This window comes from Oncorhynchus mykiss, chromosome 2 (assembly GCF_013265735.2).
Source record: "Oncorhynchus mykiss isolate Arlee chromosome 2, USDA_OmykA_1.1, whole genome shotgun sequence".
Taxonomy (NCBI): Eukaryota; Metazoa; Chordata; class Actinopteri; order Salmoniformes; family Salmonidae; genus Oncorhynchus; species Oncorhynchus mykiss.
In genome coordinates, this window is record NC_048566.1 from 20,519,809 (window position 1) to 20,537,468 (window position 17,660).

The window sequence follows — 17,660 nt, forward strand, 5'->3', positions numbered from 1 at the left end:
GTGGCCAAATGTTTTGAGAATGACACAAATATTAATTTTTACAAAGTCTGCTGCCTCAGTGTTTTTAGTTAGATATTTTTGTCAAATGTTACTATGGAATACTGAAGTATAATTACAAGCATTTCATACGTGTCAAAGGCTTTTATTGACACATGAAGTTGATGCAAAGAGTCAATATTTGCAGTGTTGAACCTTCTTTTTCAAGACCTCTGCAATCTGCCCTGGCATGTTGTCAATTAACTTCTGGGCCCCATCCTGACTGGTGGGAGCCCATTCTTGCATAATCAATGCTTGGAGTTTGTCAGAATTTGTGGGTTTTTGTTTGTCCACCCACCTCTTGAGGATTGACCACAAGTTCTCAATGGGATTAAGGTCTGGGGAGTTTCCTGGCCATGGACCCAAAATGTTGATGTTTTGTTCCCCGAGCCACTTAGTTATCACTTTTGCCTTATGGCAAGGTGCTCCATCATGCTGGAAAAGGCATTGCTCATCACCAAACTGTTCCTGGGCGGTTGTGAGAAGTTGCTCTCAGAGGATGTGTTGGTACCATTCTTTATTCATGGCTGTGTTCTTAGGCAAAATTGTGAGTGAGCCCACTCCCTTGGCAGAGAAGCAACCCCACACATGAAATGTCTCAGGATGCTTTACTGTTGTCATGACACAGGACTGATGGTAGAGCTCACCTTGTCTTCTCCGGACAAGCTTTTTTCCGGATGCCCCAAACAATCGGAAAGGGGATTCATCAGAGAAAATGACTTTACCCCAGTCCTCAGCAGTCCAATCCCTGTACCTTTTGTAGAATATCAGTCTGTCCCTGATGTTTGTCCTGGAGAGAAGTGGCTTCTTTGCTGGCCTTCTTGACACCAGGCCATCCTCCAAAGGTCTTCGCTTCACTGTGCGTGCAGATGCACACACACCTGCCTGCTGCCATTCCTGAGCAAGCTCTGTACTGGTGGTGCCCCGGTCCCGCAGCTGAATCAACTTTAGGAGACGGTCCTGGCGCTTGCTGGACTTTCTTGGGCGCCCTGAAGCCTTCTTCACAACAATTGAACCGCTCTCCTTGAAGTTCTTGATGATCCAATAAATAGTTGATTTAGATCCAATCTTACTGGCAGCAATATCCTTGCCCATGAAGCCCTTTCTGTGCAAAGCAATGATGACGGCACATGTTTCCTTGCAGGTAACCATGGTTGACAGAGGAAGAACAATGATTCCAAGCACCACCTTCCTTTTGAAGCTTCCAGTCTGTTATTCGAACTCATTCAGCATGACATGAGAGTGATCTCCAGCCTTGTCCTCGTCAACACTCACACCTGTGTTAACGAGAGAATCACTGACATGTCAACTGGTCCTTTTGTAGCAGGGCTGAAATGCAGCGGAAATATTTTTTGGGGGATTCAGTTCATTTGGATGACAAAGAGGGATTTTGCAATTAATTGCAATTCATCTGATTTATCTTCATAACATTCTGGAGTATACGCAAATTGCCATCATACAAACTGAGGCACCAGACTTTGTGAAAAAGTAATATTTTTGTCATTCTCAAAACTTTTGGCCACGACTGTACACTCACACACAGAAAATACACACATATTAATGTGTACTGACACACACACAATTCATCCTGCAATAGAGTTGGGGTAAACTCCCTAAATCACTATATGAGATTTTGATTGAATGACCCCTCAAAACAGCATGGAATTGTGTGCTATTTTACCTCTCTACCGGATGTTTTTTTTTTAGCAAGCCTTTGCAATTTTTACAACCAATTGCAGATACAAGTTGCAGACAGACCTATTTGAAATAGTGTACCATAGAATATGACATGATAAGGGATTCAAACCCTGTACTGTCTGAAAGACATATACTGACTGATACATTGTTGCGGCATCATCAGTGAACTTGCTGAAAAAACTAATTGCAAGGAGGCAATGGTGTGTATCATTAGTTCACATCTCAGCAAACAGTTGCAAACGGAAAACGGTTTGCAATGTAGCACAAAAAACAGTTTATATTGAAAAAAATCAGGAAGGTACCTCCCCGTTTTGTTCCTAGTGAATACATCCCTGATATTAGCGAAAGTTAGCTAATAGCTAACTTTAACGATTTGCACATCGCTACAACACAGTATGTAGCCATACTATTACATTTCAAATGTCTCTATTCATTTGGAACTTCTGTGAGTGTCATGTTTACTGTTCATTTTTTATTGTTTATTTCACTTTTGTTTATTATCTATTTCACTTGCTTTGGCAATGTAAACATATGTTTCTCATGCCAATACAGCCCTTCAAATTGAATTAGTTGCTATCGTATTCACAGACGATGCTGCTACTCCTCGATATATCTGATCTTGAAAGAGCACTCACTCACTGACTGTAGCAATCGAAACGGGCAGATGATCGAAAGGAACACCTCAATATTGAAAAACGTAACCGCGAGTAGCTACTGTATCTGTAATAAAATCCGCTCCGAATGTTCTGTGACGCGAACGTCAACCGAGGCAAGTGAACATCATCAGATTAAACTTCTGTAAACGTGTTTACCGTTTAGCATGGAAATATTTACGATTATGACGATTTAGAGTCGCTCACTCAGGGTGAAATCTGCTGTCATTACTGTTTTATCTACCACCATGGAGCAATCGGTAACTCATCTGCCGTTCAATCAATAGATCAATGGTTCAAACCCAGACCACAGCATGTCACATTTCTGACCAACATTGTATGAATTATTGTTTTGCCACCAAAACGCTTCTTTATATAGAGTACATATTGTCTTTATTACATAATACATACACACATACAGTGGTGCAAAAAGTATTTAGTCAGCCACCAATTGTGCAAGTTCTCCCACTAAAAAATATGATAGAGGCCTGTAATTGTGTATCATAGGTGCACTTCAACTATGACAGACAAAATTAGAAAAAAAAATCCAGAAAATCACATTGTGGGATTTTCTATGAATTTATTTGCAAATTATGGTGGAAAATAAGTATTTGGTCACCTACAAACAAGCAAGATTTCTGGCTCTCACAGACCTGTAACTTCTTCTTTAAGAGGCTCCTCTGTCCTCCACTCATTACCTGTATTAATGGCACCTGTTTGAACTTGTTATCAGTATAAAAGACACCTGTCCACAACCTCAAACAGTCACACTCCAAACTCCACTATGGCCAAGACCAAAGAGCTGTCAAAGGACACCAGAAACAAAATTGTAGACCTGCACCAGGCTGGGAATCTGCAATAGGTAAGCAGCTTGGTTTGAAGAAATCAACTGTGGGAGCAATTATTAGGAAATGGAAGACATACAAGACCACTGATAATCTCCCTCGATCTGGGGCTCCACACAAGATCTCACCCCATGGGGTCAAAATGATAACAAGAACGGTGAGCAAAAATCCCAGAACCACACGGGGGGGCCTAGTGAATGACCTGCAGAGAGCTGGGACCAAAGTAACAAAGCCTACCATCAGTAACACACTACGCCGCCAGGGACTCAAATCCTGCAGTGCCAGACGTGTCCCCCTGCTTAAGCCAGTACATGTCCAGGCCCGTCTGAAGTTTGCTAGAGAGCATTTGGATGATCCAGAAGAAGATTGGGAGAATGTCATATGGTCAGATGAAACCAAAATATAACTTTTTGGTAAAAACTCAACTTGTCGTGTTTAGAGGACAAAGAATGCTGAGATGCATCCAAAGAACACCATACCTACTGTGAAGCATGGGGGTGGAAACATCATGCTTTGGGGCGGTTTTTCTGCAAAGGGACCAGGACGACTGATCCCTGTAAAGGAAAGAATGAATGGGGCCATGTATCGTGAGATTTTGAGTGAAAACCTCCTTCCATCAGCAAGGGCATTGAAGATGAAACGTGGCTGGGTCTTTCAGCATGACAATGATCCCAAACACACCGCCCGGGCAACGAAGGAGTGGCTTCGTAAGAAGCATTTCAAGGTCCTGGAGTGGCCTGGCCAGTCTCCAGATCTCAACCCCATAGAAAATCTTTGGAGGGAGTTGAAAGTCCGTGTTGCCCAGCAACAGCCCCAAAACATAACTGCTCTAGAGGAGATCTGCATGGAGGAATGGGCCAAAATACCAGCAACAGTGTGTGAAAACCTTGTGAAGACTTACAGAAAACGTTTGACCTCTGTCATTGCCAACAAAGGGTATATATGTTTTGAGATAAACTTTTGTTATTGACCAAATACTTATTTTCCACCATAATTTGCAAATAAATTCATAAAAAATCCTACAATGTGATTTTCTGGATTTTTTTTCTCATTTTGTCTGTCATAGTTGAAGTGTACCTATGATGAAAATTACAGGCCTCTCTTTTTAAGTGGGAGAACTTGCACAATTGGTGGCTGACTAAATACTTTTTTGCCCCACTGTATGTCCTGGATGATTTTTGTGTGAATTTCATCAATGGAAATGAAAAGGTATTCTACACCAGACTTTTTACCTGCTTCCCTTCCATTTCAAAACACTTGTAGTTTAACCAAATGTCATGTTGACCACAATCATATATTAACTTAACAATGATTGGATATCCATAAACTCAAAGAATGGATGTCATCACAAGTACATTCAACTGTTTCTTCAAATTTTATGTATGAGCACCACACTATAAACCTCAAAATAAGAATTTGAACAGATCCTGAAAAAGAACATGGATGATTCACTGTACAGAATTGATATATTCTGACCATGTTGCTGCCCTGTCTTACAAGTCGATGCAGGAGTTAGTCTGTTTCTGTATAATCTGTAGGGGCCGTTTGAAATGGGACACAGCTTCGTAACACTCCAGGTAGAACTGACCTTAACCACAGATCTATAATCAGATTATTCTATCCCCAATCCTAAATGAACCATTAGGGGGATGAACAAATATCTAACCCTGTATCAGTAGTTGGGGCTTACCGGCCCTTCTAACTTCCGTCGGCCATTAAGTATTCGTTTGTGCTTCTGCTTACTTAGACTTGTAGTGTGGAATAGTTTCGTACTATTATAATTTAATTGGCCTGATATAACTGGCTAACAGAATCAGTTGCTCTCTCTCGCGCTCATTCTCACACACAAATGATTACACTCTTTCACTTTCTGTCATTTGCAGGAAAACACACAAGCAAACACTAATTCGAACTGGCACATACAGAGATTAATTTATTTGCAGACACAAACACACACTCATTCAGTGCATTTGGAAATGTTACCATTCATTTTTGTTGCAAAGCATTATCATCATTTTGTGGAAACGTCATTTTGCAACAGTACCTCTTCAACCTCAGGAGGATGAAAAAATGTGGCTTTTCACCGAAAACCCCCATAGTTGACAGTGCATGCCAGAGCAAAAACCAAGACATGAGGTCGAAGGAATTGTCCGTAGAGCTCCGAGACAGGATTGTGTCGAGCCACAGATCTGGGGAAGAATACCAAAACATTTCTGCAGCATTGAAGGTCCCCAAGAACACAGTCATTCTTAAATTGAAGAAGTTTGGAACCACCAAGACTCTTCCTAGAGCTGGCCGCCCGGCCAAACTGAGCAAGAACCCGATGGTCACTCTGACAGATCTCCAGAGTTCCTCTGTGGAGATAGGAGAACCTTTCAGAAGGTCAACCATATATCTGCAGCACTCCACCTATTTATTGCCATACCTCCTCACGCCATTAGCACACACTGTATATAGACTTTATTTTTCTCTATTGTGTTATTGACTGTAAACTTGTTTATTCCACGTGTAACTCTGTGTTGTTGTATGTGTCGAACTGCTTTGCTTTATCTTGGCCAGGTCGCAGTTGTAAATGAGAACTTGTTCTCAACTGGCCTACCTGGTTAAATAAAGGTGAAATATATAAAAAATAAATAAAAAATTAGGCAGACCAAGATTCTCTGGTCTGATGAAACCAAGATTAAACTCTTTGGCCTGAATGCCAAGCGTCACATCTGGAAGAAACCAGGTCCGCTCATCATCTGGCCAATACCATCCCTACGGTAAAGCATGGTGGTGCAACATCATGTCGTGGGGATGTTTGTCAGCGGCAGGGACTGAGAAACTAGTCAGGATCGAGGGAAAGATCAACAGAGCAAAGGACAGAGATCCTTGATGAAAACCTGCTCCAGAGCACTCAGGACCTCAGACCTTCCAACAGGACAACAACACGAAGCACACAGCCAAGACAATGCAGGAGTGGCTTCAGGACAAGTCTCTGAATGTCCTTGAGTGGCACCGCCAGAGTCCGGACTTGAACCTGATCAAACATCTCTGGAGAGACCTGAAAATAGCTGAGCAGCGATACTCCCCATCCAACCTGACAGAGCTTGAGAGGATCTGCAGAGAAGAATGGGAGAAACTCCCCAAATACAGGTGCGCCAAACCTGGAGCGTCATCGAGGCTGTAATCGCTGCCAAAGGTGCTTCAACAAAGTACTGAGCAAAGGTTTGAATACTTATGTAAATGTGATATTTCAGTTTTTTTTTTTTTTCATAAATAATTTTGCAAAAATTTCTAAAAAACTGTTTTTGCTTTGTCAATATGGGTTATTGTGTGTAGATTGATGAGGGGGGGAAACAATTTTAATCCATTTTAGAATAAGGCTGTAAGGTAACAAAATGTGAAGGGGTCTGAATACTTTCCAAATCCAAATCATGTCCAATCAAGTGAATTTACCACAGGTGGACTCCAATCAAGTTGTAAAAACATCTCAAGGATGATCAATGGAAACAGGATGCACCTGAGCTCAATTTCAAGTCTCAAAACAAAGGGTCTGGATACTTATGTAAATAATGTTTTTAAAAAAGCTGTTTTAAATTTGTCATTATGGGGTATTGTGTGTAGATTGATGAGCAAAATGTTTTATTTAATCCATTTTAGAATTAGGCTGTAACATAAAAAAATGTTGGAAAAGGTGAAGGGGTCTGAATACTTTCCGAATGCAATGTATTCAATTTGAATTCATGACAATAGTGTTTGTTACCTTCTGATCGCTCATCAAAGTCCTCATCTCCCTCCTCTGAGGCCACAGAGTAATCTGAGTTGTTGTCAGACTGATCCTCCTGCCAATCTGCTTATAGAATGGAGAGAGAGGTACGGGGAAGAGACAGGATTAGCCAATCAGAGAGTTTTAGGACACAGACCACTCTGTTTTCAGGGGAGAAGGAAGAAAGAGTGAACAACAGATACAATCACAGACATATATTCACTTCAACCAACTTCACAAGAGAACTAAACTTGTCAATACCAAAGTCATTAACACGGTTGGGGTCACTTTATTGTCAATGGGAAATTGTCAAACATGAATTGAATTTCAATTCACTTCCTGAATTGGAATTGACCCCAATCTTGTTAGAGACAGATAGGAGAGAGTACTGAGGCAGTAGGAAGGAAACATCATGCCCCCCATGCTTAATCCTAGAATATTACTAGAAACACCTCAAAAACACAGAGGACAGAGATGGGACATAGACAAACATGTAGTACGAACACAAACCATTAACACACACACACACACACACACACACACACACACACACACACACACGCTCCAATATAACACAAAATATACACACTCTTATCCCACACACCCTACCTACCACACACATAAACATACGTCCACATCCACACACACAGAGTAGGTAAAAAAGGTTGCATTGTGCAGCGCTGTTCTGTACCCCGTCTACTACCTCGTTCCTCCTGAGAGCCGTCGTTGTAGTTCACAGGCTTGCGGGTCCTCTTTCCCTTTCCCAGGTTACGGGCCAGGTCCTCCTGCTGCTGCTCATAGTGGTGTCTCAGCAGTTTCTCCCAGTAGTCTGGGTCTACTGACTCCTCCTGTTTAATCACCTCACGCTGCACCTCCTCCTCCTGGACACACACACACAGGTTAGCAATGATGGAAGAACTCATATACTAACACACACACAGGTTAGCAATGATGGAAGAACTCATATACTAACACACCCACAGGTTAGCAATTATGGAAAAACTCATATACTAACACACACACACAGGTTAGCAATGATGGAAGAACTTGTACACACACACACACACACACACACACACACACACACACACACACACACACACACACACACACACACACACACACACACACGATGGAAGAACTTGTACACAAACACATTCAAGTGTAATAACACAGAATCAGAAGTATGGTCATCTCTCCTGTTCATCACCTTCCACAGTATCTCTCTCACACAGACACACACACACACACACACACACACACACACACACACACACGATGGAAGAACTTGTACACAAACACATTCAAGTGTAATAACACAGACTCAGAAGTATGGTCATCTCTCCTGTTCATCACCTTCCACAGTATCTCTCTCACACAGACACACACACACAAACACACACACACACCTCCTCCTCCTCGTCCTTGACGACGTATTGGGCCACTTTGAAGGAGCTGAGGTACTCGTTCATGCTCTGGATCTCTGTGTCCTCAGTGGACTCTGACTCCTGGTTCCTGTCCAGCAGTCTGTCTATGGCCTTGTCATCATAATGGATGACCTGGCTGTCATCCTCCTTGTTGTCCCCTGAGACGGAAAGGGACAAGGAAAGAGAGTGGCATACAATGAAAAAGTGTGTAAGAAAGACTGGAGAGGCCACACACCTAGTTTCCAGGTTGTTAGTTTGAAGGAAAACCAGCGGGCATTACGGCCCCCGACAACGGGAATGACTACCTGTTTGGAGTGGACTGACCTGGTTATGGTTAGTAGTTAGTGACTCACCCTCTCCCAGCTCGTCCTTGAACAGCTCCTCTGTTCCAAACTTGAGGATGTCATCCAGCTCCTGTTTAGACATGGAACCTGTCTTACTGCCCAGCCCAGGACGCACCACCAGGTGGGTCAACATCATCTTCTTCTTAGCCACCTGGAGGAGAGGATGAGAGGAGAATTGGTGTCTGTCTTTTACCTACCACTCTGTATGAGTCTGGTAGGCCTTGGTACAGTGCCTTGCGAAAGTATTCGGCCCCCTTGAACTTTGCGACCTTTTGCCACATTTCAGGCTTCAAACATAAAGATATAAAACTGTATTTTTTTGTGAAGAATCAACAACAAGTGGGACACAATCATGAAGTGGAACGACATTTATTGGATATTTCAAACTTTTTTAACAAATCAAAAACTGAACAATTGGGCGTGCAAAATTATTCAGCCCCCTTAAGTTAATACTTTGTAGCGCCACCTTTTGCTGCGATTACAGCTGTAAGTCGCTTGGGGTATGTCTCTATCAGTTTTGCACATCGAGAGACTGACATTTTTTCCCATTCCTCCTTACAAAACAGCTTGAGCTCAGTGAGGTTGGATGGAGAGCATTTGTGAACAGCAGTTTTCAGTTCTTTCCACAGATTCTCGATTGGATTCAGGTCTGGACTTTGACTTGGCCATTCTAACACCTGGATATGTTTATTATTGAACCATTCCATTGTAGATTTTGCTTTATGTTTTGGATCATTGTCTTGTTGGAAGACAAATCTCCGTCCCAGTCTCAGGTCTTTTGCAGACTCCATCAGGTTTTCTTCCAGAATGGTCCTGTATTTGGCTCCATCCATCTTCCCATCAATTTTAACCATCTTCCCTGTCCCTGCTGAAGAAAAGCAGGCCCAAACCATGATGCTGCCACCACCATGTTTGACAGTGGGGATGGTGTGTTCAGTGTGATGAGCTGTGTTGCTTTTACGCCAAACATAACGTTTTGCATTGTTGCCAAAAAGTTCCATTTTGGTTTCATCTGACCAGAGCACCTTCTTCCACATGTTTGGTGTGTCTCCCAGGTGGCTTGTGGCAAACTTTAAACAACACTTTTTATGGATATCTTTAAGAAATGGCTTTCTTCTTGCCACTCTTCCATAAAGGCCAGATTTGTGCAATATACGACTGATTGTTGTCCTATGGACAGAGTCTCCCACCTCAGCTGTAGATCTCTGCAGTTCATCCAGAGTGATCATGGGCCTCTTGGCTGCATCTCTGATCAGTCTTCTCCTTGTATGAGCTGAAAGTTTAGAGGGACGGCCAGGTCTTGGTAGATTTGCAGTGGTCTGATACTCCTTCCATTTCAATATTATCGCTTGCACAGTGCTCCTTGGGATGTTTAAAGCTTGGGAAATCTTTTTGTATCCAAATCCGGCTTTAAACTTCTTCACAACAGTATCTCGGACCTGCCTGGTGTGTTCCTTGTTCTTCATGATGCTCTCTGTGCTTTTAACGGACCTCTGAGACTATCACAGTGCAGGTGCATTTATACGGAGACTTGATTACACACAGGTGGATTGTATTTATCATCATTAGTCATTTAGGTCAACATTGGATCATTCAGAGATCCTCACTGAACTTCTGGAGAGAGTTTGCTGCACTGAAAGTAAAGGGGCTGAATAATTTTGCACGCCCAATTTTTCAGTTTTTGATTTGTTAAAAAAGTTTGAAATATCCAATAAATGTCGATCCACTTCATGATTGTGTCCCACTTGTTGTTGATTCTTCACAAAAAAATACAGTTTTATATCTTTATGTTTGAAGCCTGAAATGTGGCAAAAGGTCGCAAAGTTCAAGGGGGCCGAATACTTTCGCAAGGCACCATATACTGGGTTTACCTGAGTGATCCGCTCTTCCACAGACGCCTTGGTAACGAAGCGATAGATCATAACCTTCTTATTCTGACCAATCCTGTGAGCTCTGCTGAATGCCTGAGAGAGAGGGGAAGAGATTGGAAGAGGAGAGGTGAGCAGGAGGTGTGCTTCAAGTGTGTGTGTGTGTGTGTGTGTGTGTGTGTGTGTGTGTGTACCTGGATGTCATTGTGGGGGTTCCAGTCGGAGTCGTAGATGACGACGGTATCGGCGGTTGCCAGATTGATGCCCAAACCTCCCGCTCTGGTAGAGAGCAGGAAGGCAAACTGAGGGGCGCCAGGAGCTGAGGAGAGAGAGAGAGAGAGAGGAGAAGGGAGAGAGAGAGAGAGAGGAGAAGGGAGAGAGAGAGAGAGGAGAAGGGAGAGAAAGAGAGAGGAGAAGGGAGAGAGAGAGAGAGGAGAAGGGAGAGAAAGAGAGAGGAGAAGGGAGAGAGAGAGAGAAGAGAAGGGAGAGAGGAGAAGGGAGAGAGAGAGAGAGAAGGGAGAGAGAGAGGGGAGAAGGGAGAGAGAGAGAGGAGAAGGGAGAGAGAGAGAGAGAGAGGAGAGAGAGAGAGAGAGGAGAAGGGAGAGAGAGAGGAGAAGGGAGAGAGAGAGAGAGAGGAGAAGGGAGAGAGAGAGAGAGAGAGGAGAAGGGAGAGAGAGAGAGAGGAGAAGGGAGACAAAGAGGGAGGGAGGGGACAAAAGACAAATAGATACTTCCATTTCATATTTTTTCCCAGTACTGTTCCAATTGTGCTGTTGTTAGTGTATCCATGAACCCATGTGTGTGTGTCTCACCGTTGAAGCGGTCGATGGCCTCCTGTCTCATGCCCCCCGTTACACCTCCATCAATCCTCTCGTACTTATAACCCTCGTTCTCCAGGAAGTCCTCCAGCAGGTCCAACATCTTAGTCATCTACCAGGAGACAGAGACAGAGACAGTTAGTGTGTGTGTGTGTGTGTGTGTGTGTGTGTGTGTGTGTGTGTGTGTACCTGAGAGAAGACGAGCACCCTATGTCCTCCCTCCTTGAGTTTAACCATCATCTTTTGCAGCAGAGTCAGTTTCCCAGAAGCCCTTGTGAGAGCACTGCCCTCGTACATTCCGTTTGGAATCTTTGGCGCCTCCTGCAGGAGATCAATCAATCAAACATCAGTCCTTTACTTAATTAAAGCTCATCATCAAGCAGACTGCATCCAGATCAAAAGCATCTTAACACATTCTGTTTAGTCTGTTAGGTTAAGTTTTGGAAATAAAACAAACAAAATCATATACATTCAATACAATATTTACTCGTATACAAACACACAGATTGATGCCCTCCTTCAAGCACCGAATCAATGGTATGGCCCATGTCTCAGAGAATGGGTTGAGATCGTACCATTGCGGCTCCGGGAAAGAGGTAGGGGTGGTTGCAACACTTCTTGAGGTCCATGACCACGTTGAGCAGGGACACTTGGTTTCCTCCTCCGCGGGTGTTCAGGGCGTCAAAGTTACGCGTCAAGATGAACTTGTAGTACTTCCTGCATCACACAATTAAATTAATACCCGAAAACAAGAAATAGAAGCCAACATGAGACTTCTGCAACACTACAATACTGACATTCAATCCTCTATTTCCTTATTCTCTATACTTCTCCGCTCATTAGCATGTGCTAGCACTGATTGTACTGCACTGTTGAGGGAGATAGCAAGTAAGCATTTCGCGTGACGAATCCAATTTGATTTGATTGCTAGCACCATCCTCCCCACCCACCCTCCCTTTCTCATCACTTACTTCTGCATGGGGCTGAGCTCCACTCGTAGGATGAGCTCTGTCTTGGAGGGCATGTGTTTGAAGACGTCGGCCTTCAGTCTCCTGAGCATGTGTGGTCCCAGCATGTCATGCAACTTCTTGATCTGGTCTTCTTTGGCGATGTCAGCAAACTCTTCCAGGAACCCCTCTAGGTTACTGCAGAGCAGAGAGGGAGAGAAAGAGGGGGGGGGGGGGGGGGGGGGGGGGCTTTTGTTATTGTTTTGGTTACTGGATTTGTTCAAAAAGAAACATCAGGACTACAAAACACTCAGCAATAGCACCCACCCACCCACCCACAGTAGTGTAGGCATACTGACTTGAATCTCACTGGGGTGAGGAAGTTGAGCAGGTGGAAGAGTTCCTCCAGGTTGTTCTGTAGAGGTGTACCAGTCAGCAGCAGCTTGTGCTGGAGAGGGTAGTTATTCAGAATCCTAAAGAACTACGCAGAGAGAGAGATAGAGACAGCGTTTTATACTTCCGCTGTCCTCTTCACAAAACAGGGTGATCTCTCATCTTTGACAGGTTATAACCATAACTATACTAACAAACGCTGTATTCAGTATGCAAGGATATGTCATATTATACTGGTTATGGTACTGGTTATTGTCTATAATGGTTATGGTACTGGTTATTGACTATAATGGTTATGGTACTGGTTATTGAATATAATGGTTATGGTACTGGTTATGACTATAATGGTTATGGTACTGGTTATGACTATAATGGTTATGGTACTGGTTATTGAATATAATGGTTATGGTACTGGGTATGAATATAATGGTCATGGTACTGGTTATGACTATAATGGTTATGGTACTGTTTATTGAATATAATGGTTATGGTACTGGTTATTGACTATAATGGTCATGGTACTGGTTATTGACTATAATGGTCATGGTACTGGTTATTGAATATAATGGTCATGGTACTGGTTATTGACTATAATGGTTATGGTACTGGTTATTGACTATAATGGTTATGGTACTGGTTATGACTATAATGGTTATGGTACTGGTTATTGAATATAATGGTTATGGTACTGGTTATGGTACTGGTTATGACTATAATGGTTATGGTACTGGTTATTGAATATAATGGTCATGGTACTGGTTATTGACTATAATGGTTATGGTACTGGTTATGACTATAATGGTTATGGTACTGGTTATTGAATATAATGGTTATGGTACTGGTTATTGAATATAATGGTTATGGTACTGGTTATGACTATAATGGTTATGGTACTGGTTATGACTATAATGGTTATGGTACTGGTTATTGACTATAATGGTTATGGTACTGGTTATTGAATATAATGGTTATGGTACTGGTTATTGAATATAATGGTTATGGTACTGGTTATGACTATAATGGTTATGGTACTGGTTATGACTATAATGGTTATGGTACTGGTTATGAATATAATGGTTATGGTACTGGTTATGAATATAATGGTTATGGTACTGGTTATTGAATATAATGGTTATGGTACTGGTTATGACTATAATGGTCATGGTACTGGTTATTGACTATAATGGTTATGGTACTGGTTATGAATATAATGGTTATGGTACTGGTTATTGAATATAATGGTTATGGTACTGGTTATTGAATATAATGGTTATGGTACTGGTTATGACTATAATGGTTATGGTACTGGTTATGACTATAATGGTTATGGTACTGGTTATGGTACTGGTTATTGAATATAATGGTTATGGTACTGGTTATTGAATATAATGGTTATGGTACTGGTTATGACTATAATGGTCATGGTACTGGTTATGGTACTGGTTATGACTATAATGGTCATGGTACTGGTTATTGAATATAATGGTCATGGTACTGGTTATGACTATAATGGTCATGGTACTGGTTATGAATATAATGGTCATGGTACTGGTTATGAATATAATGGTTATGGTACTGGTTATTGAATATAATGGTTATGGTACTGGTTATTGAATATAATGGTTATGGTACTGGTTATGAATATAATGGTTATGGTACTGGTTATGGTACTGGTTATTGAATATAATGGTTATGGTACTGGTTATTGAATATAATGGTTATGGTACTGCTTATGGTACTGCTTATGACTATAATGGTCATGGTACTGGTTATTGAATATAATGGTTATGGTACTGGTTATTGAATATAATGGTTATGGTACTGGTTATGACTATAATGGTTATGGTACTGGTTATTGAATATAATGGTTATGGTACTGGTTATTGAATATAATGGTTATGGTACTGGTTATGACTATAATGGTCATGGTACTGGTTATGGTACTGGTTATGACTATAATGGTCATGGTACTGGTTATTGAATATAATGGTCATGGTACTGGTTATTGAATATAATGGTTATGGTACTGGTTATTGAATATAATGGTTATGGTACTGGTTATTGAATATAATGGTTATGGTACTGGTTATTGAATATAATGGTTATGGTACTGGTTATGACTATAATGGTTATAGTACTGGTTATGACTATAATGGTTATGGTACTGGTTATGACTATAATGGTTATGGTACTGGTTATTGACTATAATGGTCATGGTACTGGTTATGAATATAATGGTTATGGTACTGGTTATTGAATATAATGGTCATGGTACTGGTTATGAATATAATGGTTATGGTACTGGTTATGGTACTGGTTATTGAATATAATCGTTATGGTACTGGTTATTGAATATAATGGTTATGGTACTGGTTATGAATATAATGGTTATGGTACTGGTTATGGTACTGGTTATGGTACTGGTTATTGAATATAATGGTTATGGTACTGGTTATGACTATAATGGTCATGGTACTGGTTATGGTACTGGTTATGACTATAATGGTCATGGTACTGGTAATTGACTATAATGGTTATGGTACTGTTTATTGACTATAATGGTTATGGTACTGGTTATGGTACTGGTTATGACTATAATGGTTATGGTACTGGTTATTGAATATAATGGTTATGGTACTGGTTATGACTATAATGGTTATGGTACTGGTTATTGAATATAATGGTTATGGTACTGGTTATGACTATAATGGTCATGGTACTGGTTATTGAATATAATGGTTATGGTACTGGTTATGAATATAATGGTCATGGTACTGGTTATGACTATAATGGTTATGGTACTGGTTATTGAATATAATGGTTATGGTACTGGTTATTGACTATAATGGTTATGGTACTGGTTATGGTACTGGTTATGACTATAATGGTCATGGTACTGGTTATTGACTATAATGGTTATGGTACTGTTTATTGACTATAATGGTTATGGTACTGGTTATGACTATAATGGTTATGGTACTGGTTATGACTATAATGGTTATGGTACTGGTTATTGAATGTAATGGTTATGGTACTGGTTATGAATATAATGGTTATGGTACTGGTTATGACTACAATGGTTATGGTACTGGTTATGACTATAATGGTCATGGTACTGGTTATTGACTATAATGGTTATGGTACTGGTTATTGAATATAATGGTTATGGTACAGGTTATTGACTATAATGGTTATGGTACTGGTTATTGAATATAATGGTTATGGTACTGGTTATGACTATAATGGTCATGGTACTGGTTATTGACTACAATGGTCATGGTACTGGTTATTGACTATAATGGTCATGGTACTGGTTATTGACTATAATGGTCATGGTACTGGTTATGACTATAATGGTCATGGTACTGGTTATGACTATAATGGTCATGGTACTGGTTATGACTATAATGGTCATGGTACTGGTTATTGACTATAATGGTCATGGTACTGGTTATTGACTATAATGGTCATGGTACTGGTTATGACTATAATGGTTATGGTACTGGTTATTGAATATAATGGTTATGGTACTGGTTATTGAATATAATGGTTATGGTACTGGTTATGACTATAATGGTCATGGTACTGGTTATTGAATATAATGGTTATGGTACTGGTTATTGAATATAATGGTTATGGTACTGGTTATTGAATATAATGGTTATGGTACTGGTTATTGAATATAATGGTCATGGTACTGGTTATGAATATAATGGTTATGGTACTGGTTATGACTATAATGGTTATGGTACTGGTTATTGAATATAATGGTTATGGTACTGGTTATGAATATAATGGTTATGGTACTGGTTATTGAATATAATGGTCATGGTACTGGTTATGAATATAATGGTTAAGGTACTGGTTATTGAATATAATGGTTATGGTACTGGCTATTGAATATAATGGTTATGGTACTGGTTATTGACTATAATGGTTATGGTACTGGTTATGAATATAATGGTTATGGTACTGGTTATTGAATATAATGGTTATGGTACTGGCTATTGAATATAATGGTTATGGTACTGGATATGACTATAATGGTTATGGTACTGGTTATTGAATATAATGGTTATGGTACTGGTTATTGACTATAATGGTTATGGTACTGGTTATGAATATAATGGTTATGGTACTGGTTATTGAATATAATGGTCATGGTACTGGTTATTGAATGTAATGGTTATGGTACTGGTTATGACTATAATGGTCATGGTACTGGTTATTGACTATAATGGTTATGGTACTGGTTATGACTATAATGGTTATGGTACTGGTTATGACTATAATGGTTATGGTACTGGTTATGACTATAATGGTTATGGTACTGGTTATGACTATAATGGTCATGGTACTGGTTATTGAATGTAATGGTTATGGTACTGGTTATGACAATAATGGTCATGGTACTGGTTATTGAATATAATGGTTATGGTACTGGTTATGACTATAATGGTTATGGTACTGGTTATTGACTATAATGGTTATGGTACTGGTTATGGTACTGGTTATTGAATATAATGGTTATGGTACTGGTTATTGAATATAATGGTTATGGTACTGGTTATGACTATAATGGTTATGGTACTGGTTATGTCTCTAATGGTCATGGTACTGGTTATGGCTATAATGGTTATGGTACTGGTTATTGAATATAATGGTCATGGTACTGGTTATTGACTATAATGGTCATGGTACTGGTTATTGAATATAATGGTTATGGTACTGGTTATGACTATAATGGTCATGGTACTGGTTATTGACTATAATGGTTATGGTACTGGTTATTGAATATAATGGTCATGGTACTGGTTATTGACTATAATGGTCATGGTACTGGTTATTGAATATAATGGTCATGGTACTGGTTATGACTATAA

General features: G+C 40.5%; 1 protein-coding gene across 5 annotated transcripts in view; it reads right to left on the reverse strand.

Moving 5' to 3' along the window:
* LOC110537414 (chromodomain-helicase-DNA-binding protein 4) overlaps positions 1–17,660 on the reverse strand; it is a 76,735-nt gene that overhangs the window by 13,586 nt on the left and 45,489 nt on the right. The window contains exons 19-29 of one of the 5 annotated variants that reach the window (XM_036941386.1): positions 12,744–12,865; positions 12,409–12,582; positions 12,013–12,154; positions 11,627–11,758; positions 11,432–11,549; positions 10,814–10,938; positions 10,623–10,715; positions 8,761–8,902; positions 8,390–8,565; positions 7,684–7,858; positions 6,978–7,064 (exon numbers count right to left, since the gene is read on the reverse strand). In XM_036941386.1, the coding sequence (XP_036797281.1) occupies positions 6,978–7,064; positions 7,684–7,858; positions 8,390–8,565; positions 8,761–8,902; positions 10,623–10,715; positions 10,814–10,938; positions 11,432–11,549; positions 11,627–11,758; positions 12,013–12,154; positions 12,409–12,582; positions 12,744–12,865 (1,486 nt within the window). Of the gene's footprint in view, positions 1–6,977; positions 7,068–7,671; positions 7,862–8,389; positions 8,566–8,760; positions 8,903–10,622; positions 10,716–10,813; positions 10,939–11,431; positions 11,550–11,626; positions 11,759–12,012; positions 12,155–12,408; positions 12,583–12,743; positions 12,866–17,660 lie in introns of all 5 variants that reach the window. The other 4 variants (XM_036941374.1, XM_036941383.1, XM_036941379.1 and 1 more) reach the window with 4 other exon arrangements.